The sequence below is a fragment of the Indicator indicator genome, chromosome 23, assembly GCF_027791375.1.
Source record: "Indicator indicator isolate 239-I01 chromosome 23, UM_Iind_1.1, whole genome shotgun sequence".
Lineage (NCBI taxonomy): Eukaryota > Metazoa > Chordata > Aves > Piciformes > Indicatoridae > Indicator > Indicator indicator.
This window is the reverse complement of record NC_072032.1, coordinates 17782843-17810712: the sequence shown is the minus strand read 5'-3', so window position 1 is coordinate 17810712 and position 27870 is coordinate 17782843. Positions and strand designations below refer to the sequence as shown.

Genomic DNA, 27870 nt, shown 5'->3' with positions numbered 1-27870 from the left:
TCTATTGATTATGTCTATAGCAATGTATGTTTTAAGCTATATAGGAGAGTACCTCAGATTTTAATTACAAAAAAGAAAAACAACCCCCAAACCTCTACGCTTGTTCTGGTTTCCCCGATCAAGCTCTCCCTGTTCCTTCTCACACACCTGGGCTCTTTCCTCTCACGGATCTGCCAAACCCTTTCTGAGGCGCCGCCAGATCTCTAACCGCCAGAGCTCCGCCACAGATGCCCTTCAAGAGCGACTTTCGAAGCCCACCGAGTTCAGCGGCGCCTCAGGCTGGGGTTAGTCCCCGCCAGAGCCGGGCGCCTCTGGCCGTTCCAATTCCCGCGCCGACGCCCTGTGAGGAGACCGGGGCGAGCGCTGGCCCCTCGAGGCGCGGAGGAGGTGAGGGGGCTTCACCCAGCACCTCACTCACAGACTCCTCCTCCGCGCCTGGTGTGACCCTCACAGACCCTTCAACCACCCCTACTGCTCACTCTGATAAATATATCTACATCTATATAGGTTCCAAGCTATATAGGAGAGTACCTCCGATTCTGATGTAAACAAAACAAGAAAAAAAAAAGTCCCTCTAAGCCGCTTCAGGTCTGCCCGGATCAAGTTCCCCTGTTTCCACTCCTAGCACTGGGCTCTTCTCCCTCACGTATCTGCTACAACCCCTCTGAGGTGCCTGCCAGATACCTAACCGCCAGAGCTCTGCCCCAGGATCACCACCAGATGATCCGCGGCCTCAGGCTGGGGTTAGCTCTCCGGGCAGAGCCGGGCACCTCTGGCGGTTCCAGTTCTCACACCCGCACCTCCCGAGGCCAGACGTTTCACATCTACATCTCTCCTTAATCAAGAGTGAGACAAGCTCCTGTCTGTACTCCTGAATATCTGATTGATATTCAGGAATCACTCCTCTGAATCGTACACATGCCAAGAAGAGTCTGTGCCTCTCCTCTGCTTACAGAAGTAAGATTTAAGTCAGATAATTCAGCAAAGTTAGGTACTTCACGTTAGGAGTGACTATCTTTATTGTATTCCAGTCTGAAAGAACCATGCTCGACTCTGCAAAGATATATTGATTTAGAGAAGGACATGAAACTCAGTAAGTTTCTTGTATTATGCTTTTATTACAGCGCTGGACACAGGTAGGATCTCTCCAAAAGACCTGTGTGTTGAAAGAGATTTCAGTACAAACTTATATAGTCCATGTTTCTTATCTTATTCGGAAATATATCAATGTGAAAATAACAGAGGGATGTTGAGGTTTACACAGGCAACCCTGTTTCCTCCTGTCTATACAAAGGTTATCTATCTAAAGATGACAGGGGATGGCCATATTTCACAGAATGTCAAAGGTTATCTATACAGGGGGTTTCCTCCTGTCTATACAAAGGTTATCTATCTAAAGATGACAGGGGATGGCCATATTTCACAGAATGTCAAAGGTTATCTATACAGGGGATGGAAGTCCTGGTTCCTGTTTGTTGGGCTTTTCCTTCTTTTCTTCAATCATTTCCCCCCTTTCTACCATCCAATAGTATATTCCTATACTATATTTTCTTAAAATAATTTCCAGTTTCCAACTCATGCCTAAGTTTATCATTTTTATACCTCTCATATGATTTCACATCACTCTTTCCAATACACATAATTACCTTAATCAAGACTACTATTAATACTATTAATATGATAATCATTACAATTCCTACTAATAATTGTTTAAGCCAAAAAATGTTGGGCATCCACGAGGTTAACTTCTCCCAGAGGTTTGAAAATCCGTATGATATATCATCCCTGCTCACTTCATGGAATACCTTACTTTGTTCCCATATTTTATGCAAGTCCATTTCTATCTTCTTTTCCTCATTTACATATGTGCAACAACTATCATTCACTATTGTGCATAGTCCTCCTTCTTTGGCAAATAAAATATCCAGAGCGTATTTAAACTGTCCTGTAATTTTATGCAGACTCTCTATTTCCTTCTGCTCTGCACGAATGGCATCCTCAGTTGCTGCAAGGGCAATCTCCATACTGGCTGAGATATTCACTATAGCCTTTTCTAATTCACTCACTCCTATCATAGGAATCAGCCATCTGACAAAACTATGGAATCCCGTCGGTCTCTCTATTAGTGGGTTCAGTACTCTTTTTACCCTTCTCCAGGGACTTCTTACAATCCCTGTAGTTATTTCATTATGTATTGTATACTGTGGGATCAATTGTCCCCCTACACAATGTCCTTCCCAGTTCTCTGGCAAGCTCTTTCGTGCATATCCATCTCCACACAGCCACCACCAACCTGGAGCCATCTTACACTGATTCAAATATGATTGCTTTTTAAAATCATAATACTGTTTTAGCCTCCTCTTGAGTTCTCTAAATTTTCCTATTTTAGTAGTATTTATGCAACTTGGTAACTCAAAGATTTTTAAAAAATGCCTATTCCCAAATGGGAATCTGGTAATATTTCTGTCAGTACATCTTGCATATGCTTTAATTTCTTGTTTCTCATCCCAAGGTAAAAGTTCATATTTAGGTCCCTTTTCTCCGTTCCCCATTCCGTATTGGCATGTAAGATCTGAAAAATCTTTCCCTACTTTAACTTCAAATGTCCAATTCTTATGAGGTATTCCATAAAGTGGCACTTCTAATTGATCAGTTGGGAGAGTAGTACATAACCAACATGACTCTAGCTTAAACCCTAAAGTTATATTTCTCATTACTTGTACATACAAATTATTATCCCACGCTACCACTATTACTATTTTAAGTAACAGCAGATAAGTAAACATTATTGACGAGTTATTCTCAACTTCAAATCTCCCAGCTCTTCTGCTTTCCAAGGGCTGCCTTTTGCCTTCTTTACTCGCGTGTGATGTATCCAAGCAGCTTGCTCTCTGATTTTGATAGCTGTGAAGGATATCAGCAACACTTGATATGGTCCTGTCCACTTGGGTTCCAGGGGATTTTCTGAAAGAGATCTAACATAGACATAATCTCCAGGTTCTACATCATGAACTGGTTTGTCTAGTCCCCTCACATTGGTTCCAATCACTTGTTTGTTAATCATGTTTAAATTCTTATAAATCTGTTGAACATACCTATTCAACATTTCTTCTCTGAACTGCCCTGGTTCAGAAGGATTCATTGTTCCCACCACATAGGGTCTTCCAAATAGAATTTCAAATGGACTTAACCTCTCCTTAGTCCTTTGCTTAGTTCGAATTCGCAGCAGGGCAATTGGTAATGCTTGCGGCCAAGGGAGTTTTGCCTCCTGTCCAATTTTTATTATCTGATTCTTAATTAAATGGTTCATTTTCTCCACCTGTCCACTTGAGCGTGGATTGTAAGGAGTGTGGAGTTGCCAATCAATTCCTAAGATTTTACTTATTTGTTGTACTACCTTGGCCACAAAATGTGATCCTCTATCTGAGGAAATAGTAGCAGGCACCCCAAACCGGGGTATTATTTCTTGTAACATTATTTTGGTAACCTCCCGAGCTTTGTTTGTGCGACAGGGAAATGCTTCTGGCCAACCAGAGAAGGTGTCAGTAAGTACCAAAAGATATCTATATCCCCCCTTTCTTGGAAGTTCAGTGAAATCAATTTGCCACTGTTGTCCTGGATAATTTCCTCTACTAATCTGTCCAAGCTTGACTTCTTTCGCCACCTTGGGGTTGGCCCTAAGACATACTTCACATTGTCGAGTTACCTGCTCTACAGTTGTGTACAATTTTCGTGCTATGCACTCCTGAACCAATTTTCGATACAGAGCTTCAGCTCCCCAGTGAGTTTTTCCATGTTCCATCTGAACAAATGCCCAAAGGAGGTTACTAGGTATGACTAATTTCCCATCCGGTGTCCTAGCCCATCCTTTCTCTATCCTAGTCCCTAAAAGATCCTTAATTAATTTCTGATCTTCTGTGTTATACACAGGCTCTGGTTCCTTTTGCTCAATTGTCAGTTTACCATCTGGGACCAAAACAAATTCTGCCACCTCTTTCCCCTCCCTGGCTACTGTTTTAGCCGTTTTGTCTGCCAACCGGTTACCTCTTTCTTGACCACTGTTTCCCTTTTGGTGTGCTCTGCAGTGCATTATAGCCACTTTGCTTGGTTTCTGTACTGCTTCCAATAACCTCAATATTTCTTCTGCATGCTTAATGCCTTTTCCTTGGGTTGACAATAGTCCTCTCTCCTTCCAGATGGCTCCATGGGCATGCACTACTCCAAAGGCATACTTGGAGTCTGTCCATATGTTTGCCCTTTTTCCTTGAGAGAGCTCCAAGGCTCTAGTCAGAGCAATTATTTCCGCCTTTTGGGCAGAAGTGTTACCTGGTAGTGCTTCTGCCTCAATCACCTCTTCTTCTGTAGTTATAGCATACCCAGCCTTTCTTTCTCCCTGGATCACAAAACTGCTTCCATCAGTATACCAGTTATGATCTGCCATCTCCAGGGGTTCTTCCTTCAGGTCAAGTCTGCTGGAGTAAGTGGCCTCGATTGTTTCCAAACAGTCATGGATTACTGATTCTCCATTACTTCCCTGGAGGAAAGAGGCTGGATTGACAACATTAGTGACTTTGATCTCCACATCATCCTGCTCCACTAATATAGCCTGGTATTTAAGGAATCGTTGTGGAGACAACCAGTGTCCCCCTTTGGCTTCCAGCACAGCAGAGACTGTATGTGATACCAGGACTGTGATCTTCTGTCCCATTGTGAACTTGCGGGACTCCTGAATGTTGACTGCAACTGCAGCCACAGCCCTCAGGCATCCTGGCCATCCTTTGCTTACCTCATCCAGTTGTTTAGAGAGGTATGCCACTGCTCTTCGATAGGGTCCTAAAGTTTGTGCGAGGACCCCAAGTGCTATTCCCTGACTTTCATGGGAATATAACAAAAAGGGTTTAGTGACATCAGGTAGGCCTAGTGCTGGTGCCCTCATCAGTTCCCTTTTTAAAGTGTGGAAGGCTTGTTTAGCTTCTCCGTTCCATTGCAGAGCCCTGTCAGCCTTCCTCAATAATTCATAAAGAGGTTTGACAAACAGGCCGTAATTATAAATCCACAGCCTACACCAGCCTGTCATTCCCAAGAAGGTTCGGAGTTCTTTTACTGTGTTGGGAAGTGGAATGGAGCATATGGCTTCCTTCCTTTCAGGGCCCAGTACTCGTTGTCCCGCAGTCAGTTCATATCCCAAGTAAGTTATTTGCTGCTGTACTATTTGGGCCTTTTGTGGGGAGACTCGATACCCATTAAGTCCCAGAAAATTTAACATACTCACAGTCCACTTTTCACATTCTTCTGTGGTTCGAGTTGCTATCAAGATATCATCTACATACTGTAGTAGGACTCCATCTCCTTCTGGCTGATCCCACTTCTCCAATTCTTTTGCCAGTTGATTTCCAAAAAGAGTGGGGCTGTTTTTAAATCCTTGGGGCAACACTGTCCAGGTCAGTTGGCATTTTCTGTTAGTTTCTGGATTCTCCCATTCAAAAGCAAACAGTGACTGACTTTCAGGGGCCAGAGGTAGGCAGAAAAAAGCATCTTTTAAGTCCAGGACGGTAAACCATTCTAACTCTGTCCTTAATCGAGTTAAGAGAGTGTATGGGTTTGCTACTACCGGATGAATGTCCCTCGTAATTTTATTTATGGCCCTTAGATCCTGCACTAGCCGATACCCTCCTGTGGGTTTCTTCACGGGCAAAATTGGGGTGTTGTATGATGATTCACATTCTGTTAACAGCCCATATTTTATAAATTTTTCTATAATGGGCAAAATTCCTTCCCTATCTTTTCTCCTTAAAGGATATTGCTTTATCCTGATTGGTTGGGCTCCAGGTTTAAGATCTATTGTTATCGGTAAAGCATTTTTGGCCCTTCCAGGATGCTCAGTGTCCCAAACTCCAGGATATACCTGATCTTTTATACTTTCTATTATTTTGTTTTCATCTCGTTGAGGGCTCATTAGTGCAAGACTTAAAACCTCAATTAACTGTTCCTCCCTTACCCTAAATTCTACCTTCCCCTTATTAAATTTAATTTCAGCTCCCAATGCTTCTAACAAGTCCCTTCCTAGTAATGACTTTGGGGCATTTGGCATATATAAAAACTTATGTAAGCCCCAGATTTTACCATATTTATATTTAAGAGGTTTAAAAAAATATGCCTTCTCAGTTTGACCTGTAGCCCCTACCACAGAAACATAGCTCTCATCCAAAGGTAGCAAAGCTTCATTTAAGACTGAAAAGGTTGCTCCTGTATCAACCAGAAACTCCAATTTCTTTTCCTTTTCCCCTAGCCTTATTACAACCAGAGGGTCTGCCAGGGTAATTCCCTCCGGTCCCCCCTAATCAACCTCTTCCAGCTGTGCCTGTACCCTATTTTTCTTTTTCCTTTCTGGACATTCTCTTTTCCAATGTCCCTTCTTCCTACAGATTGCACATTGATCCTTTTCCAACCGTGCCCTGGTAGGCCCTTTAGTTTCCCTATTTTCCTGCAACGCTGCCACCAACATCCTTTTTTCTTTTCTTCTATTCTCTTCTTCCCTGTTAGAGAATACCCTCCATGCTACATCCAAAAGTGCCTCCAAATCCCTTCCCTGTGGAGCTGGCAATTTTTGCAACTTCTTTCTGATATCACCAGCAGATTGCCCAATAAATAATGATACCAGTTGTTGTGTACCTACTTCTGACCCAGGGTCAAGAGAGGTTTTTTTCCTCATGACCTCCCTCAGCTTATCTAGGAATTCTGAGGGTGATTCACCAGGCCCTTGTCTGACTGAGTATAATACAGACCAGTTAATTGTTTTCGGGATGGCTTTTTCCATTCCCCTGGCTATAAATTCCCTGTACTCTTCCAGTCTAGTTCTTTGCAGGGCATCATTTGTATTCCATCCCGGATTTTGGAGTGGAAATACATCCCCTATATTCGCTCCCCCTCCCCGAGTTTGTATTCTTTCTGTTGCTATTTCTAATCCGTGTCTTTCAATTAATTGTTTTTCTGTTTCAGTCATTTGTTCCAGTAATAACTGGATATCATCCCAGTCTGGGTTATGCTGCCTGATCATAAATCGAAAATGAGTAGCTGTCCCAGTAGGGTCATTACGATAATTTTTAGCCTTTTTCCTCCAGCTATCCAAATCCTGGCTTGTAAAAGGTACCTTAATCCAGACTGGGTCACCCTCTGGCCCTACTGCTTGTCGCAGAGGGGCCTGAATGGGTAGCTGGGAAGCCAGGGCAGTTACTTGTTGTCTTCGGGTCCTTCTTGCCACTGGGCTTCCCAGAGCCTGGGTTGTGGAGCTAACTCCAGTGTCACTATCAGAATCACTGCTGTTACCAGGACCCTCTGTGTTATCTCCTGGACCTGCTGTCACTACCCCTTGCAGTTTTCCTGGGGGGTGATAAAACTCAGGCAGGTCTTTCGGGTCCTCAAGTTTAAGGCATCTCTGCCCTATGCTACATGCAGAACAACACCTTTTCAAATGTGCCTGCCTCTTGTTCTTAGCCTTATTTTCCTTCTCAAGGGCCAAAACTAGTGGATCTGAGGGAGCTCTTATACCACAGTCCCTTTGAAGATCAGGATGTTCTCGGAGATAGAAAAACATGTCAGCATATATTGACTCTTCCCATTTTTGTTTTCCTCTTAAAAACAACATCAATTGCAATAAAGTGTTATACTCTAGGCTCCCATTTACAGGCCATTTTTCTCCATCACCTAACTTATATAATGGCCACCACCGGGTACAAAATTTAATTAGGGTCTGTTGTTTTGTCGACCCTCCTGGAGTGCCTCCAATTTCATCCCAGTGGGCAAGTATACAACCAAGTGGGGTATGTTTTGGGATCTCACTGCTTTGTCTGCCCCCCATTCTACACAATACAGCACAGTACTGGCTTTTTACAACACACAACAAATACAATTATGACAAAATGACCGGTCCCAAACATACAATTATTGGCCACACTTCCATTCGCTCATTCGCTTTGTCCCTCTCTGGCCGTCCTCCTCGCGGAGAAACGGAACCGCAGATTGGGACTCCCTCTCGCTTCGTAGATTTTCTACGTCTCAGTCACACACACTCAACCACACACTCAAATTATAAACAGTGTTTATAATACTTTAAGTCCTTTAGGAACCCCCCTGGTTCCAACTGGTACACTTAAAATATAAACAATATTTTAAGTCCCTTTAGGAACCTCCCTGGTTCCAACCTGTATACTTAAAATATAAACAATATTTTAAGTCCCTTTAGGAACCCCCCTGGTTCCAACCTGTATACTTAAAATATAAACAATATTTTAAGTCCCTTTGGACCCCCCTGGTCCAACCTAAGAGCTCTTTTCCCTAGGGGTGGCAATAAATGCTCCTCTCCCGCGCAGGGCGTCCCTCTGCGACTTACGGATACGACCCCTCCTCTTTTAATAAAAGCATACCTTCTCTCCGTCAGCAGTCTTGTCTGTTCCTGCGGTGATCTGGTGAGTAGAGGAGCTCTACTCGAGAATCTCTCGGGGGCGCCCTGAGAGGTCCTGTTCCTCAACAGGTCCCGCAGCCAAACAGAGGTGTCCTGCCGCGGTCGCCAAAATGATTTAGAGAAGGACATGAAACTCAGTAAGTTTCTTGTATTATGCTTTTATTACAGCGCTGGACACAGGTAGGATCTCTCCAAAAGACCTGTGTGTTGAAAGAGATTTCAGTACAAACTTATATAGTCCATGTTTCTTATCTTATTCGGAAATATATCAATGTGAAAATAACAGAGGGATGTTGAGGTTTACACAGGCAACCCTGTTTCCTCCTGTCTATACAAAGGTTATCTATCTAAAGATGACAGGGGATGGCCATATTTCACAGAATGTCAAAGGTTATCTATACAGGGGGTTTCCTCCTGTCTATACAAAGGTTATCTATCTAAAGATGACAGGGGATGGCCATATTTCACAGAATGTCAAAGGTTATCTATACAGGGGATGGAAGTCCTGGTTCCTGTTTGTTGGGCTTTTCCTTCTTTTCTTCAATCAATAGTAAGGATTCAAGTCACTGCAGTACCTGGAATTTGTTGCTCTCTGCAGGAGTTCAAATCACTTCATCGTCCTCATACTTTATTCATGACTTTCCCTTTTACTGTAAAAGGAGTTGTTTACAAAAAAAGAAGTCTTCCGGAACTGTTTTAGTGCCTAAGGAGGCTCTTTAAAAAGCAAAGCTGAGGCTTTGTTGCTTGGCTCTTGTCTGTGCTCCAATAGCTGCGGTGTTAAGAAAACCCGAATAGGAAACAAACATTTTCATTTGAATCTGTTCCAATATCACTGCATTCTGCACATTTTCATGAATGAGACAGATTTAAGAATCCAAAATCCTCAGAAATATTTTTCTAGGTACTTTTGGTGTATTTTTTTAAAGAGGAGTGAGAAGAACACTCTGTTTGTTGCCCGTTTGAAGTGCTTTGGAAATGCCTCTTAACTATTGGAGAGCTTTACCGTGCTTGCATCCAGTTGGTTACTGCATTTTGAAGTGCCTGTTTGTGGTAGTTTGAGCTCTGAGTTTAGGAGCTCAAATGAAAATAGATATAAATTCCTCCCCCTGCCCCTCTCCCTTTTTTCTCGGCAGGGTGGAGAGAGAGGAGAAAGGAAAAAAAAAAAAAAACCGGTAGGGAAAAGGGAAAGAAAAAGTTCGTGAAAGAAATATTCTGAAGTCGGTTTGGAAGTAGGAGGAGTAATTTTTTTTCTTTTTTCACAAAAGGGAAAGGAAAAGAGAAGTAATTTTTTACATATATATATATATATATATATATCAGTAACAGGGGGGGTTTCACAGAGGTGAGGGATGAGGGTAAGTGGGGAAAAAATATATAAAACCAAGCCTAGATGGCCTTGTGTTCCCCTGGATGTCGGTGGATTCAGTTGAGAAAGGGCCCCAGCCACGTGGTCCGGTGCAGGAGACAGCAACAGCAGCACGAAACCCTCTCAAGCAGACGAAGCAGGAAAAAGGGCAGAGCAGCAGGATATCCGCCCTTTTTATAGGCTTGCTGGACAGGAAGGGGAAGTGGAATAGACCACCTCTGAGTCAGGGGACCACCTTCTCCCAGCAGGGGAGGGGCCAAGCCCTCCCCAGATTAAATTTCTTTTGTCCACCTGGGGCTGGGTTCTTCTCAGCCCCATCCAGGATGGGTGTGCCCCAGCACACTGCTATAGTACTTAACTTTAAGAAATGCTAGGAAGTTCTTAAAGAAAGCAGACAGTAAAGCCCTTCTGTGATGCTGCCAACATTCCACATTCACATGTGCCTTTAGGAAAGGCTGTTTACATTTGATGCATTAAGCTTGATATGAAAACTAAGTTTATCTGCTAAGCAATAAATATGCTGCTGCTTCTTGCAGTGCTGATTTTTTTATGCCATGAAGAAGGTATTTGATGAACCTTACCTGCAGCAAGGGAGTGTTGCCCTTTTTAGGTACACCACCTTAGCCCTAGTGTGAGAGATTCAGTGAGGGAATTTCACTGGAAAAAGCTTCCCAGAGAGGTTGTGGAGTCTCCTTCTCTGGAGATTTTCAGGATCCATCTGTATGCATTTGTGACCTGCCCTAGGTGATTCTGCTTTGGCAGGGAGATTGGACTCAATCATCTTCAGAGGTCCCTTCTGACTCCTACCATTCTGTGATACTATGGTTCTATGAATTGGTGCTGAAGTGAATGCACTTAGGTTGGGACATGGTCACGTTTCATAAGAAAACCATTTGGTTTTGTTGAGTTCAGCTCTCTTGCTTGAGGAGATTTAGCCAGGTACAGAAAAAGACCCATTTTACTCCCATGACTTGTTTCATGGGAATTTTGAAATTCAGAATAAATGATGCTCTTCCAAATTCCTTCACCTGTTAGCTGAGTACTTTGGCAGTAGGGTTTTGCACTGGTGCAGCTACATTGATACAAGCTTTGTGCCTACTACAACCACAGGTGAGGTCACCTTCCTATTGATCACATGTAAAGCAGGAGAGGAACCTGCAGTAGTGGCAGCAATGAATTGATTTGTACAGATATAAATTAAAAAAAAAATCCTAAATGCTTGTAAGCAAATACAGAAGCTTGCTAGTGCAAACAACGCTGAAGTGATTTGCTGGGTTCCAGGTTTGGTAAAACTGAAACTCCAACTAAGCCCAATGCTGGAGGACAAAAGGATTGATCATGTCTCAGTGATCTGAGACTTGCAGCTGTAGGTCGATTGTTTATTACAAAGAAAAAAAAATCTAACAGTGTTCATACAGCACATACCAGCCCAGAGTGTTCAACAGTATATGGAATAATAAAGTATCTCTGTATTTTTTAAATAATTCCATTCTGAAAAAATATCAAGTTGTTAAAGTACTAAGGCTGTATGCTAAATGGAATGTAATTTGAGTGTTCAGGGTGCAAAGGCTACATGGAATGTATCTCATGATTGATTACGCACATATTATCTGTTGTAATCCCTGTGCTGCTTGTGCCAGCCAGCAGTCAGCCATCGACCAGATGAAGTACAGTGAAGAATCCCAAATGATCATCATGGAGGTTAACATTCAGTCAAGATAAAAATGGTGTTCAATCATTTTTCACTGAAAGCAACAGGAATCTTTTACATATGTAACTGAGAAGTCAAGAGTGTGTTGTAAGCTCTTGTAACATTCTAGTTAATGCAAGCTTGCATAAATCAATCCTGTGCAAACACATTGCAACCATAGATACCATATGCTGTGAAAGCAGCATCCTTAACGTATGTGGTTTTTATTGTATTTCACATGGATCCAACACTTACGTCAAACTACCAGTTCAATGTTTAGCCTGGAGCAGGATGCAAAACCAGAAAGTTATCCTGATATCAGTAGAAATCACAGAATCAATCAGGTTAGAAGAGACCTCCAAGATCATCCAGTCCAACCTATCACCCAGCCCTATCCAATCAACCAGACCATGGCACTAAGTGCCTCATGCAGTCTTCTCTTGAACATCTCCAGGGACAGTGACTCCACCACCTCCCTGGGCAGCACATTCCAATGGGCAATCTCCCCTCTCTGTGAAGAACTTCCTCCTAACATCCAGCCTATACCTCCCCTGTGTCCTCTTGTTCTGCTGCTGGTTGCCTGGGAGAAGAGACCAACCCCTACCTGCCTACAACCTCCCTTCAGGTAGTTGTAGACAGCAATGAGGTCACCCCTGAACCTCCTCTTCTTCAGGCTAAACAACCCCAGCTCCCTCAGCCTCTCCTCATAGGGCTTGTGTTCCAGGCCCCTCACCAGCTTCATCGCCCTTCTCTGGACATGCTCCAGTACCTCAACATCTCTCTTGAATTGAGGGGCCCAGAAGTGGACACAGTACTCAAAGTGTGGTCTGACCAGTGCTGAGTACAGGGGAAAAATAACCTCCCTTGTCCTGCTGGCTACACTATTCCTGATACAGGCCAGGATGCCATTGGCTCTCCTGTGCACCTGGGCACACTGCTGGCTCATGTTCAGCCTACTATCAACTCCCATGTCCCTCTCTGCCTGGCTGCTCTCCAGCCACTCCGTCCCCAGACTGTAGCACTGCATGGGGTTGTTGTGGCCAAAGTAAGGAACCCTGCACTTAGTCTTGTTCAATCTCATCCCATTGGCCTCTGCCCACCCATTGAGCCTGTCAAGGTCCCTCTGTAGGGCCCAATGCACTGAAGTGATCCTGCTTAAACTATGCCTGATGCCATGTCAAAAGGTGAAAAAAAAACCAAACCCCAATGTCTTTGGGGTATGCAGACATAAAACTGTAAAGATGAGGCAAGATGGTATAGAGTTGTCAGTAGGCTTTGATCTTGCTAACAAACAGCAGTGTGCTAACTGCACTCAAGCGTTAGGCCTGTAGCCTGCCAGTGGCTTCAACGGAACATAAAATGAAAAACTGCTACCATCGGGTGCTCTGAGAGACAGACCCGAGATACCTCCGTGGGCCTGGGGACACGGCCAGTCCCTATCCCACAGCGCCACTTTCTCTCTTGTGAAAGGAGGAGTGCATGGAGGAAGACCCTGCCCAGATGGAAAGCATAAGGAAACCCTGAACAGCTTGCAGGCAGAGCAGAAAAAAAAAAACGGTGAGCGTCCTCAGCTTCCCGCCCCGTTTCCCAGCCTAAGGCCGGGCGCTGGCACACCCCGCGCGGGCTGCCGGGGGCGGCCGCGCGCATCCCGCATGCGCCACGGCGCCGCCTCGCTCCACTGCGCCCGCGCGCCCCTCCTGCCCGCAGCATCCGGATCTCAGCGGCGGCTGCAGGCCCCGCGCCCGCCTCCTGCCCCGTCCCGGTTCCCCTCGCTCAGGCGCTGTCCCTCGCCCTTTCTGCCCTGCTGCAGCTGCCGCAGCCTCTGGGTTTCGCCGGGCCGCGGGCGGAGGACAGGAGCCCGCTGCAGCATGGCCACGACCCCGCCCGGTGAGCGACTCTCGTAGGGCCGCGGCGGAGTGGGGCCGAGGGCGGGGCCTGAGGCGGTGGCGGGGCTCTGGGACCTACCCACCGGCAGCCGCCGTCGCCGTCCCCGACCTAGTGGCAGCGTTGTGCTGGCTGCGGCTGTCGCCCTTGGGTTCCGTGCAACTGCTTGGAGGTTGCGCCTTCAGCACAGAGGCTGCTGCGCGACCGACGTGTGAGAGGCGGAGCGGAGTGCGGGCTAAGGACCGCTGCCGTTGAGGAGCTTCCCTGAGTTCGCCTTGGGTTATTAGAACAGGGCTGGGGAGCGGGTGGGGGTGGGGGAGTGTCTGGCATGTGCCAAGCTGTTATTTGTACAGTCAGAGATCTGCACGCCGAAGACGTGCTCCTGTGCCATTTAAATGAGTAGATTGTAGAGGGTACTTGCATAAAATACACGGCATTTTGCACAGGTGCAGGCTGGACATGCGGTATTCACATACTCAGATGTGAGCCTCATGCGTAGTGCTTCAAGGGCTATTTGTGCTTATGATGGGGTATGGAGCTATTGATGTACTCTTGTGGCTAAGAAGGCCAGTGAATCCTGGGCTGGATTAGAAGGGCTGTGGTTTATAAATCGAGGGAGGTTCTCCTCCCTCTCTACTCTGCCCTGGTGGGGCCACATCTGGAATATTGTGTCCAGTTCTGGGTCTCAGGGAGCTGCTTGAAAGAGTCCAGCACAGAGCCGCAAAGATGATGGAGTGGGACATCTCCCTTATGAGGAAAGGCTGAGGGAGTTTGGTCTCTTTAGCTTGAAGGAGACCGACACACTAGCTTTTCTCACGTGTCTCATGCTAGTGATCTTCACTTCGTGCCTTGTTATTTCTTGTGAAAGTTTCTTAATACAAGGAATCCTTCATTCTACAAATACAGGCAGTACACTTTGTAGTTTGAAATTTGATGCTTCTGAGTAGAATCAGTATTAGTGGTGATTATCTTAAGGTAATTTTCTTTTCTAAATGACAATGGACTAAGGTCATCTTAGAAATTAGATTGCACTATGACTTTGGTGTGGTATGTAGCCTTTAAACGCTTAAGTTGTATATTCAACATACATTTTCTGCCTCCAGTAAAGCTCTTGGAATAATACTGAATCAGCCATAACATGATATATGTTGTGTGACCTTACCGTTCCCAGGCCCTTACCCTTTGCTTTTTTATCACCTTTTCATGAATCTAATGCCTTATATAAACCTGGAGTTACCCTTTACTTAGGCTGTGGCAAACAATGTTCTTTTGTAAGGGCAAAGGCCAAAGCAGTGCTTGCCTCAAAGAACTGGCAAGTGGTATAAATCTGTAAGTGGAGGTAACCAGAAAAACTTATTTACCTAGAATGTTGTGTGTTCACAGATGAAAAATTAAAGGGGAAAAATAACCAAACCAAAACCCCATGTACTACAGAGCACTGGTGTGAAAAGAGATAAGAGATACAGTGTTCTCCCGCTAGGCGTTTTACAGTTGTTCCTGTGAAAGGGCCAGTGTTTTCTTTGTGGAACAGTGGGGCTCCTGGAAATAAAAGCTAGTTACAGAAGTGCAGGTGGAACAAAGATCTGAGGATTCTATGTATAAGAAGGGATGTAAAGCATTTATCTTTAAAAAGTTAAAGTGGTATATGGCAGTCAAAGTTTCAGTAAGCTCTGGTGAGTCTGAGAAAGTCTGTGCAGATAATTATGTAGCTAGAATATTTTGTTAATGAAGAAATTAATTGGGTCTTTCAAAAATAAAAAGTGATGACTTTCTAAGATATTAGGTATATAAAACTATGTTTTCAGCTAGAGAAAATTCTAGAGACTTCTGTAAAGAAAATAACCTTGACTCTGCAATCCAAGAGAGAGAGATAAGTATCTTCTCACAACCATAACTGTGTTTAATACATAAAGCTGCTGTAAGTGTTTCCATTCGCTTACACATACAATCTCACATTGTACATTTAAAATGCTTTTGGTTTGTTTGTGATGGGAGATTGGGTTGTAGGTATTCACTGCTTTTGATGCTGTGGTGAAATATAGCATGAAATGTCTTTCTTAATTGAACTAGAGCTGTATATAGAAACACAGCTGGAGAAAATAATATTTTGTCACTACAAAAAGCAGGCTGAAAAAGGAAGCAAGTCTGTAAATTCTTTGTTGTAGTCATAACTGTAGCAGGGGTTAGACCATTGAAGGTTAGAACTAGACAGCTCTGAATAGCAGTTTATAAAATGCCAGGTAATATTTTGTGATTTTAACAGAAGAAAAAAGTGTATATGCTTTACTTAAGGTGGCTCATATTTTTTTTCCAGAAAATGCTTTGTTTAAACATGTTACACTGTTTTCTCTTTTTCAGAATTGCTCCCTGTTCCTTCTACATCAAGGTCAGGCTTTGCAGAATTCTCAGTTAAAGAGAGAATGAGAGAGAAACTAAAAGCAGCAAGGGTGAGAATCCTTCAGAAGTCCTGTTTGGTTGACTTCAGAATTACAAGTACCACCCAGTTCATTTTGCTTCCTTAGTGCTGTGTGACTCTGAATTGAGATATTTGTTTTTTTATTTCTAATGCCAAAATAATACTCATTTCACCAGTATATTTTCCAGTGTCCTTCTGTTGCTGTGTTTTTTTCTAAGCCTTATATTGTTTGTAATAATATGAAGTTGTCATTATTTTATAATTCAAAGGATACAATCATCACATGAACCTTCTGTGTTTTTGTCAAAAATTCTTAGACTGTTTTAGAAACATTGGATTTCCTTGTAAGTTTACTGGGCATTTTAATAAGAGGTCTTAACATCTAGGTCTGTAAAATCACTTAAGCTGATTATATAAAGACTCTGTTCTTCACACAAAGATGCGTAAGTCGTTGAGTTCCTGGGAATTATTGTAGCTTTGATCTTACTATATTTCTGTTCCAGATAAGCTTTTTTTTTGTATTTATTTACTTAGTCAAAAGCAGAAACTACTTCATTGCAAGAAGACCCTAGCCCACAACCAGTGAGTTTGAAAAGCATCAGAGAAAGGAAAACAAAAATAAGGCTGGATAAAGAGGTAAGACGATACATTGGGTCTTGCTGTTCTGATAACGAGAAGGTGAATGTGAAACATGAAAGAAATCAAGGACTACATATTTTCTGGAAGATTAATTTCATTTATATTAATTTGATCAAAATTATACTATTGTTTGAAGCAGTAACTAGGAAAGAACCTTTCTGATTATTGCTTTTAATGTACATATTTAAAAGTAATTGTTTGCCTTCATTATAGCATAGCTGTCATGTGAAACCTGTCATGTGAAACTTCTGTCATTTGCATGTTCATGACTTCTCTTGCTTAAGATGCCTTGGAAAAATTTAAAAGTTCCTGCAACAGGAAGCGCCACTGTGTTAGAGCTGTGTATAAATTTGCACAGTGTAATTGCTAAAGGCTGGATATTAACTTTGAATCATTGTACTATATAGCATTTCATTGCTGCTGTTTTGAATCAGGGTGTTGTTTGTTGTTTTTTCTTTTCAATATCAGCATGTTCTTTGTTAGAAAACGAATTTTGTATTAAAAAGATAGCAAAGGCTGTGCCTATTCAGAGAGGGGAAGTTTTTTGGCAGTGTCTTCTATTAAAATTAATTGTCATAGCTTTTAGTTAAGTAGTATTGTTTTTAATGTGTTTGCATTAGGAAAATGTGGGATTTATATTCTTATTCAAGCTGGTTAGTGATTCTCTATAAAGTGTATCTGAAACCTTCCACATACTGGCTTTGTTTCTTGTACTTATTTGCACACATATGAAGTATTGGTTTGTTTTTAAACAAGTGGCTCAGAGATTGTCAGGGTCTGAGATTGTCTTTTTGCTGTTATTTTGAAGTTGAGGTTGAATAGTTGTAAACTTGAGAAATCATCTTCCTGTAATAATTCAGGCCACAAGGAGGAGAAACAGACAATGTTAGATGGGCCTGGTGAAAATCCCTTAGAAGCACTTAAGTGAACTTGCTGAAGTAACTTCAGAATCAGTGATGCTTATAATGGTCGGGGTGGGTGGGGGGTGTGGGTGTGCAGATAAGGCTTTAGAAAATGGGAAATGGATAACCATGCTGCCTCCTTTCTTGAAAAGGCAGAAGCGTATCATCCATGGAGTTTTAGAAGAGCCTAGCCATAAATTTTTGAGAGAGAACAAACCAACTAAGTTTTTATTAAGCACCTAATTAATGGACACCACCTGTTTTGAGTAATACCTGGTAGGTTTCTCCTGATTGCAGCAGGGACTCTGTGAGAATCTGGCCTTAGCTCCATGATTCCCTTCCCTAGTCAGTAGCACCTTGCTACTTGTGCTGGCTTGTGCTTTCTGCAGCCTGTCCTTCGTAGACCTGGGAAGATCCCACCTTGCTTCCCCATTTCTCCCCCTCGTGGAGATCAGCATGTGGTGGCTTGTGTTTGGGAGTGCAGAAACAGGGAGTTCATCAGCAGTGAAGGAAGAAAGGTAACATTTATGCAGTGACCTGTTTCTTGATAATCTGCACAAGAGTTAAGTAATAATCAGACGTACCTTTTAAAAACACATATAAAATCAGTGTAATTGTTACCACAGTGATTGTTTCTTTTTTGTTATTTTTTTCTGCTGTGCAATGCAGTATCTAATCTCTGTATTTTTAAAAATAATTAAATTAATACAATAACCTATTTTTATGCAATCTGAGGAACTTAAGGAGGTGCAAAAGGATGAATCCCCCTTACCATTAAAAACAAATTTTCATGATTCTGTAAAAAACCTTAAGCAAGAGTCAACAGTAAGTACCAATTCATTTATTTCAATAACTGGTATTAATTTAATTTAAATTTTATATGCCTTAGGATTATGTTTGAACAGGCAGAATTCAGTTTTAAGCAGTGGAGGGAGGGGGTTTTATTTAATTTTAAAAATCACAAACGATGTATGGCAGCAGTTGAAGCGTAAAAAGGAAACCATCAAATATTAGAATGGCTTTGGATCATTTGATTGTGAAAAAATCAAGTTAGTGCATCTGGACACAATAACTGAAGCTTGGAGAAAAGTTGTTCTGTTTAATTTTTTTTTTTTTTTTTTTACCGAGTGCTACCAATTGGCAGTTAAAGCAGTTTACAGATGAATGTATTGATCTTTTATTAGCCACAAAATGCTACTGTTAATCCTTTTACTAGAGGGACTTCTACTAAGGGGGCTTGGGTCCTTCAGGGACAAAATGCCATTAGAAATTTATCTTCATATCATTCTGTATATCTTTGTTGTGGCCAGGAATTAAACTTCGACATTTCCCATTGTGATGGTTTGAAACTGTCTTTTTAATTTTTCCTTGCAAAGTTCAGAACAGAGAAAGTGAAAGAATGTAAATAAGTCACTATTGGGTGTAAGAAAGCAAAATAACAATTGTTCTAAACACTTCCATTGGATAGATAGAAATGTTTAAGAACTATTACCCAAAACAAAGTAGGCATTCTGCACATTCTGCGTTCGGCAGTGGGGGCAGTTGCTGGGCTGTCTGGCTGCTGTTTCTTCTTCTCTTCTGGCTGAAGATAACACGTACTGACCTTGGCAGCTAAGTTAACAACTTTCTGCTCTAACTAAACTCTGCTTCTCTGTCCAGGGGGGTCTGGGGGGGGAAGCTCCTGGGAGAGGGAGGCCCCTTTGGGAGGGTCCCCTTGGGGGGAAGCAAAGGGAAATCGGTTGTGCTTTTCTGTTGATTGTATATATTTGTAAATGTTGTGAATGTTGTATATTTGTACATATTCATTGCATTTCATCGTAGATTTTAGACTCTGCTTGTAAATACAGCTTTTCATTTGCTTCCAGACTGAGCTAGCCTGGTTATTGTTGGTGGGGGGGGAATTTCAGCTCACACCGACACACCCATTCACAAATAGTCTATATTTCAAACAATAGACTGGTTAAAATTACACCGGGTAACTTTTTTGAACAAAACACTGCAAAAAATATTTAATTAAATAAATGTATAGCAATAGAGAGAGTTTCATGCATCATATAAAAGTTTAAGTCACCTTCATCATTTGGGTGAGTTCTCTTTGAGACAAGATAATTATTATACTGTGACAAGTGTTTTATATATGCTGTTATTGCTGTTAATAATAATATAATAAAAGATATTATTAATCTTCACTTACTCTAAATTTCTTTCAAATGTCACATTAAGGCGTCTTTGTCTTATTTTCTTAGTTTCAGCATGATTTTCCTTCTGCTGAAGAATCATATAATTTCTTCACCTTCAATTTTGATCCTGAACCAGAGAGCATGAAGGCTGGAGCCAGGAAAAGGAATGGATTCAACGAAGAAGAGGAGGCGGAAGAAGAATATGTAGAAACCCATGAGGATGAACAAGAGGGTGAAATGGTGTGAGCTGTAGAATAAATGTTCATATTTTTGTTCTGATTTCTTGATTTAATTTTAGTCATCTAATTCAAAATGACATTTGTTTTCTTGAAAACTCTGAAAGTACACTTTCTACAAGTCTAGCATTTTAAGAACCAGATGAGCTAACACAGACATTTGCGCTTAAACTCTAGGATGAAGACGCACGTCTAGTTAAAGACGATGATTTATTCATTATAGGCCAGACAGACGAAGATTTTCTAGTAATGAAACCTGCTGATTGTCAAAGGTACTTAGACCAACTGAAAGGGGAAAAAGAGTTTCTCTTCATTCCCAGCATGCTGGCAGGTATGAAGATTGAGCTGATCCATTTTGTTCCTGGGTTTTGCATAGCATGGCACTCTTTGATCTGCTGAAAAGTCTTGTCTCTGGCAGTAGAGAGATTTACCTGTGGTTTCCTGACACTGATTGTCCAGTCAAGTTTGAAAAAGTCCAACAAAATGGACTAACTAGGATCATGCATGCCTCAGCAGGTCACCAGCTGGTATGCTGGCAAGTGAACTCAGGGTGCATTAGTTGCTCTGGGATAATTACCTTAGTGCTGTCTAGAGTGAATGAAAGATGATTGGCCCTTCTTTCACTGGGGTTTAGCTACTATGTCATTTAACATATGCAACAGGTTACTGGGTACACACATTAAGAGTAGCTTATGTGCTGTACAGTGTGACTTACACTGTTTCTTTGCTTGGCCACATCTGCTGTTTTTTTCCATGTGGCAAGTTTGTCACTTGTCAAGAGTCACGTAAGTAGCATAAAGCCACCATTTTCTTGCTTTGCAATTCAAGGGGCCCTTTTCCCAAAATCTGATTTTGTGAATTAGAAATAGTCAACACTGATCATGTCTCGGACCTTTTTGCCTTATTCCCATAGAACTGTAAAGTTTGAAAAAAAAAATGCTTTAGCAGATTACTTGCTATTTAATATTAGAAGTGGAAGAAACCAAAACAAGTCTCTGGATGGTTTCTGCTTGAATGGTATCAGCACAGCTTGCAATGCAATGTTAAAATACTTGCCTCTGGTTTTTTGTCTTCTAATGTAGTTCTGATTGCTTCCAGTATGGTCCACTGTGTTATGATTTAGTACACAACTTTCATTGTAACCCTCAATATATCCTCTTCCTGTTTTGAGATTGCTTCTTGAAAACTCAGCCTGTACACACGAGTGAAATAATCCTGCAGGCTTTACAGGGTTCCACATGCCATTACTGGACTAACATGACCTTTTATGCATGTATTTTGTACAAGAGTAGCTTAAGCAAAGTAGTAATATTTGGATTAATCTGTGTTAAAGTTTAACTTTATATGGCAAAGGCTGAGAAATGTTTGTCTCGTCAGTTGTTGCTACTAGCAGTTTTCAAACTTAAGCAAACAACCATTAAAACTAAACTGCACTAAGTTATTTGAATTATTTTTTGATGAGGAAACATTTAATTAACTGTTCTGAAGACTTGTGATGCATTTATGAAATATTTAAACTGTAGATTTGTCCTGATTAAGAAAAGGATCTATTTTGATTATCTGTTTATTTCTTTTTTTTGCGTTAGGAAAATATTTCTGACAGCATGCTTTAATGTGCAACACCTTCATTTTAAGAGCACAGGCTCTTAGAGAATTAATAAACCAGCACTACAGTTAAAAGATATTTAACATATTTTCTGTTTAATTTCTCATCAGTACCCACTTCTGAGAAGATGCCTGGGAACATGCAGCCTAGGTACCTTGAGGATGAGGGTCTTTACACAGGAGAAAGGCCCTTTGTAACACAGTCTAATCAAAATACTTTAGAAAACAGAATACTCAGACAGGAACAAGTAAGTCACCTCTAATTGTCTTTTAAAAACTTTATTTATCAGTATTCTGTTACAGTTAGGTAGGTGGTAGTCATGGTAACATGAGGCTTTCATCTTTAAAACATCAGCAAATGTGGATTTTTTTTTTTTTAGGAGTGTGTTTTACTGTATCCCAATAGTCAGAGCACCAGACTGGGTCATAGAAATCTGATGTCTTTGCCTGACTTTGCTCATAGCCTCCTGGGGAGCAAATCACTTCACTTGTCTGTGACAATGTTTAGTTGCCATTACAATAGGGGTGATTATAGTTTACTTTTTAAATAAAATGCTGTGAGGGTAGAAGTATGTATAAGGGCTTAGACAAGAGCTGGGCACTGTTGTTTACTAGAAGATCATAATGTAAAGGAACAATATGGAATGGCTATTTTCTGTGTCCACTGAAGATAATGCGAAGTAATAGGCTTTGTGGAAGTTTACTGATCAGACTGTAAGTGTAATTCAATACTGGTGTAGATTATCTCATCTTATTCTGTTATTTTTCTGTAACTGAATGTTGAGGAGAAAAAAATCAGTCTAAAGTTTATACAAGCTCTTGTCTTTTGATTTCAAAACTTATATCTTCAAATATACTACAGATCATTTTGATGTCGTAGAAAAATTCTGATTAATTCAGTTGCAAGCAATTCATAGTCATTTTTTTCTTCTGTAATTCCTTTTCATAAGAATTAAACTTTGCAGTTATTTCTGTAAAGTAAGAAACAATATAAAATTCTGTTTTTATTTCTAGGGAAAAGAGTGGTTTGGTGAAGATGGCAAAGTGTTAGCATTGCCAAATCCTATTAAACAGTCTTCTACTAGGCCTCCAATATTGTCATTGGAAGAAGCAATTGCACCAGAATTTGAAACAGTGTATAGAAAGGTAAGCACATTTCACGTGTGATTCCTGAGTCCAAATATCCCAGTTCTTCTGTACCAGAAACCCTGGTGAGCTGAAGAGTTTTATGCTAAGAACCATGAGTACTAACTTCTTTTTGGGATTCCACAACTGGTCTTTAAGTGTGCTCTACTTTTTCAAGTAGGCTCCACCTGTATTTTTTTGTAAAGTAATGCATAAAAAAGTAATGCATAAAAAAGGATGAAGGGCTTAGCTGATGGTACTGGTTAAAATAGTAAAATGACAGTCAGTGACAAACTATTTCAAGTCTGTAAGTCACTAAGGTCTCTGAGGGCCCCTTAGATATTCTCATGCCAAAGCATTGTAGTTCCTGTATTAGTGTATCTGTAAAGCTCCTCTTGGTAGAAGCTGGTAGACAGACAAGGTTATCAGAATAGAGGTACTCTCTGCAGCTTAACAGAAAAATAATTGAAGGCCATGTGTATGATGGTTACTTTGGAGAGATTTTATCACTGTAAAGTAAGTCTTAACGTGATTTACTGATGTAGAAAGCAACTGAGTTTTAATTATGTTGCATCGGTTCAGATCTTTTTTTGGTTTTCTGTCAACCACAGCATACCCACACTGGTAAACAGTGGTTGCAGTATGTAGTCAGTGCAAGTCAAAATAAATGAAAATTAAAGCCATTTGGCGTGCTTTAAGCAAGCTTTAATTGTTCTGCTTGTTAGCACTTTATTACCCACTTGGAAAAACCGTGGCTTTTTAGATTTCAAAGTAGATTGTTCTTTTGGGACACACAGCATTTCTGTCTGCTGCTAGTGATACAGATTTGTATGTTGCCTTTTAATCGACGCTGGTTTCAAACACGGAATTCTCAGGATGCACCTAGTACCACGGATTTCTGCAGAGTCGTTCTGCATGCAGGAAAAGAGGTTACAGCTTGGATCATAGTAAGGACAGGCCAAGAGACCTTATGTTTCAAGAACACCATAGATTCACAGAATGAGTGACCTTAAAGGTCATCTAGGTCCAACCATGTTTACATGAATAGTGACCTAAATCACTCTTGAAAGTAAGACATTAAGCTTAGAGGGCCCTTTATGGGCAGAGAACAGTTTAAGCATAAGGAATTAAAGCTGCTGGGTTTATGTCAGACTGTGTCATATTAAACATTTTGATGAGTAACAATGTAGAAGGATCAGGTGGATTTAAGTGTGTTTCATGGCCATTCATACTAGTCCTGTAAAAGAGCAACGCAACAGCTGAATTCCCTTATCCAACTCCCTTTTCCCAGTTCTTAGGAAGGGACTGCAACAAGCACTACATAACTAACAACTTCTGTTCCGGTACCAGAATATCTCTGGTGCCTTCTGAAGACTTCTAAGAGGGGAGCGGGAGTAGTCAGGCACGAAGCACTGGTAATTCTCTTCTGATTTCAGTAACCTGACGATAAGCTATGATTGCCTTTTGGTTGCAACAGGTTGAAGCAGACTCTTTAAGCTTTGTTGCTGAAGGCCTGCATTGAGCTTTGTGGATGTGAATTTCTCTGGCATTAGAATGAGGATGCAAACACCGTATTTCCTCTTCTGCACGATCCAAATGGTCTACAGAAAAAGCTGCTCTCTGAGAGCTGATCTGTTTATCTTACATCTCAGTTCTAAAAGGAAATGTGATACTAAACCAACAAGCAAAACCAGAACTAACAGTATCTTCTTTATCCATTTCAGTGACGTTTATATTCGTCACTCAGCAAGACCTGCAGTGCAAGCAGATGACCTCTTAATTCAGCCTCATGTGAGCTATCAAAATTCTGTTGTGCACAGTACCCATGGTGGTTTTATGCCACCCACTTGTCAATAAAGCAAAGAGGTTACCAGAGAAGCCTTTACAGTTCAAGGCTCAGTAGTTAGATGTAGGTAGTGCTAAATGGGTAATTTTTGGTCACAGAGTCTCTTTACAAGATTGTGTTTTTTCAGGGCTTGAAAAATCCATTTTATTATTTTTTTTTTTCTTTCAGGCATTAAAAATGACAGCTGCCCATCAGTATCTTGTTGGACCTGGAGATTGTCAGGGGCCATTTCAATTGGATATTGATATTTCCGGACTAATATTCACCCATCATCCCTGTTTTAGCCGCGAGCATGTGTTAGCAGCTAAACTGGCTCAGTTATATGATCAGTATTTAGCAAGGCGACAGAAGAATCTTACCAAACTTCTCACAGACAAGGTATTTCTGTGCTGCTTATAGCTTACTGAGAGAGTGCTGTGACATTTTAAGGTAAAAGCTGAATTTGTTTCTTCAGAGTAGAGTGATGACATTCTGATTGTGTGTAGTGAATGGCATTTTGTCAGAAGGTGAATATCCAAGTATTTCACCTGGGTGCCAATTAGAATTTCATCTTGAAGAATCAGGACCTCATACACATGGTAAAACCCTGTAAATACAGAATCATGACAATTGAGAGTTTTCTGTATGTAATTATCTCTTTCATACCAAGGTGCATGTCAAGGCACTGTATGCCTTGTCAATGTCAAACCATCTGTTAATTGTTTCTTTGTTCATTTAAGCTTCATGCTTTGAGGAATGCTGTGCAGTGTAGTGTAGATGATGGTGGTGCTGGTGTTCCTAGGCCTGTGGCACAGCAGAGCATACCTGAATACAAAATTGAGATCAGGTAGGTATGGATTCATTGTATCATTTTATAACAAAAATGCGTTCCTTTTTTTTTTTTCTTCCCATGCTGATACAGAATATGATTCATGTCAGACTTTAAAATTCCACTGTAAGCAGCTCTAGAAGAATTTTAAAGGCTTGAGAGTTCTTACTAAACAAGTTCAGTTAAAAAAAACCAAACAAACCAACAAAACCAAAAACATTAAGAAGAAAGTATAGCTTAGGCTGAAATTTTAATTCAAAAGAGTTCTACTTTGATTATCTTTTATTAATTAACTTAGTAAATATTTACTGCTGTTTTGCACAATTAAAATTCAGTTGAGGTTTCAGTAGACTCAGCTGGATGCATGCAAGCTCTCACAACAATGCAAGTGATGTGATTCTTTTTTTTTTTTTAACAGACTATCCCCCTGTTTTTTTCCAACTTCTTCTTCATTATACAAGTGTTCTTGATTCATTTCCCGTTCTTAGGTATTTTGACCATGTTTTTGCCAATGGGTTAATATTTTTGTTTTACAAGATTACAGTTCTTGTTCTTGGATAGTAAGTGGGTAGTAAAAATTATATTACAGTTTTGGCTTGGTAGTCAAAGTATTTTTGGCAAATGGACACTCGTGATCTGTAAGTGTAAGCAGGATGATAAAAGCTAAGTTATTTTGGACATCTGTGCTGAACAGTTGAACTAGTAAATACTTATAAAATCAGAAACTCTTTCACAATCTTAAACTAGGCAGTAATGTATTTAAATATATAGAAGCTTAGACTGTAATGGGTCACATGGTAATACAGTACTGAAAAAAATTGCTGTTTTTTTTAATAAAAATTTTACTTTCATCTTTGAAATCTACATCTGCTCATGCTACTACATTCACTCACTACTCTTAGTTTGGAAATTGCTTCTTCAGATTTTGATCCTTCAATCACACTGTCTTGTGCAGGACATAGAGGTAATGTACTGTTTTATACTAAACGACAAAGTCTTCCTTCTGTCAAAAAAAGGAGTAGCTTTTATTAGTATTTTGTTAACACATCTGCTGGAGGACTTGGAGCAGGCTGTGTGTTCCATTCAGTGCCAGTTACCACACAGTACTTTGGAGCTCTCGCCATGGAAAGCGTGAGGATAGTAATGAAGAGTTTCAAAGATTTCTTGGCTTTTGGCATCAACCCAGAGGCTTGCTTGATGGCTAATTCTAATTAGATAGAATATTCCTTCTGGGTATCTTAAGTGTTTTCCTATGTCTTCAGTGCTTTGGTTCAGCGTCACAATATTATGAATGAGGAGGAACTTGCCAGAAATCAGTGAGATCTGTGCTGTGTTAGTAATGTAGATGAGCTTGGCTGGGATTATTCTGGGGCTTTACATATCTGTAATTCCTTGTGGCTACAGCTCTGTGGGTTGGAAGCTGTATATGAGGCTTAGATGTGCTCAGGAATTTTTACTGTCATCGTGTTTAATACTAACTTGGACCACATATAAAACATCTGACCTGCTTTGTCTGTCTTTTAATACTGTATTTCCCTGATGGTCAGTGTAGTGCACTCATGAGAAATTACAGATGTGAAGAGTGTAGCATGAAAATAAGCTAATTGTTTCTTCCACCCTCCAATAACATAACTGATGTGTACTCTTTACTGGCTGAAGATCAGAGCTGTAGTTTTCCATCCATTTGAGCAAGAAACGTCATTCAAATACAGAGAACTTTCGTGAATTGCTAATTTCCGCCCTACTGTTCTCATTTGCTGAGGAGGAAGTTGTGGTGGGCTGAAATTCCCCTCCCACATTAACAACTCCAGACTAGCTCTGTTAAGAAGCAAATGAAGCTGTATTTAGAGGGAAAACTACAGTCTATGATGAAATGCAATGAGTGTGTACAAATATACACTATTCACAACATTTACAAACATGTACAATTATCAGAAAAACACAACAAACCCCTGGCCCCAGAGGGGCCCTGCCTCTTTCCCCAGACTCCCCTGGCAGAAGGAAGAAAGCCGAGAAGCAGAGAGATTGTTAAACTTAGCTCTTCAACGTCAGTATGCAGGTGTGTGTTACCTTCGAAAAGCAAAAGGCCAGAAGAGAAACTCAGACTACCCAGTAGAGAAACACCAGACAAACAGAGAGACTGCCTGTATTTTGTTTTGAGTACTGACTCTTAAACATTTCTATCTCCCCAATGGAAGCGTTTAGAATAATCATTATTTTTCTTTTTTACACCCAGTGGTGATTTAATTACATTCTTTTACCTCTCTGCCTAAACTCTTTGAAAAGAAATTAAAGGCATAGCCTTAAAACCATCACAGAAGTCAACATGTGCTGTGGGTTGTATCTTTCAGGCTCTTCTGGCTGAAGTATTTTAGCAGAGGTGATTTTCTGAGAGGCCCTGGTTCCAAACCGAGTGTCTTAGATTAGTGCAATTACTGACCTCTATGTTCCTATGTCTTTAAGCTTCATATTCTAGCTTCATCTGGTGGATGAAGAAAAGGTCGTTAAGCTGCATGGCTAAGTAATCAAGCTGCTAGCTGAAGAAGTGGAGAAGTTACTCAGATTGTTTTCATTACCTGAATATTCCAAGTATTCATGTGTCAGTTTCCATCTCCCATTTATTTATTTGGTTTAAATCACATTGTTTTTACTAGGCATGTTTAGCTACTCAGATAGAACTGGAAACAGTCTGTTTGTGCTGCATTGACACTT

General features: G+C 41.0%; 2 protein-coding genes across 2 annotated transcripts in view; one reads left to right on the top strand and one right to left on the bottom strand.

The window, feature by feature from the left end:
* Positions 1-2785: 2785 nt before the first annotated feature.
* On the bottom strand, positions 2786-5956 carry LOC128974833 (protein NYNRIN-like). The gene has a single exon (XM_054391567.1). It carries the CDS (start codon positions 5954-5956, stop codon positions 2786-2788), a length of 3171 nt encoding a protein of 1056 aa, XP_054247542.1.
* A 6802-nt stretch (positions 5957-12758) lies between these two features.
* The window catches only part of CC2D2A (coiled-coil and C2 domain containing 2A), a 46143-nt gene continuing 31031 nt past the window's right edge, over positions 12759-27870 (top strand). The window contains exons 1-12 of the mRNA XM_054391566.1: positions 12759-12771; positions 13115-13651; positions 15760-15848; positions 16352-16453; positions 16987-16995; positions 18094-18183; positions 19605-19778; positions 19952-20105; positions 21491-21627; positions 22394-22525; positions 24519-24728; positions 25070-25176. Of these exons, the coding sequence (XP_054247541.1) occupies positions 12759-12771; positions 13115-13651; positions 15760-15848; positions 16352-16453; positions 16987-16995; positions 18094-18183; positions 19605-19778; positions 19952-20105; positions 21491-21627; positions 22394-22525; positions 24519-24728; positions 25070-25176 (1754 nt within the window). The remainder of the gene's footprint in view (positions 12772-13114; positions 13652-15759; positions 15849-16351; positions 16454-16986; positions 16996-18093; positions 18184-19604; positions 19779-19951; positions 20106-21490; positions 21628-22393; positions 22526-24518; positions 24729-25069; positions 25177-27870) is intronic.

Bases quoted from the DNA above. Each gene is read 5' to 3' on its own strand.
- LOC128974833 (XM_054391567.1), bottom strand. From the start codon at position 5,956: ATGAGCCCTCAACGAGATGAAAACAAAATAATAGAAAGTATAAAAGAT.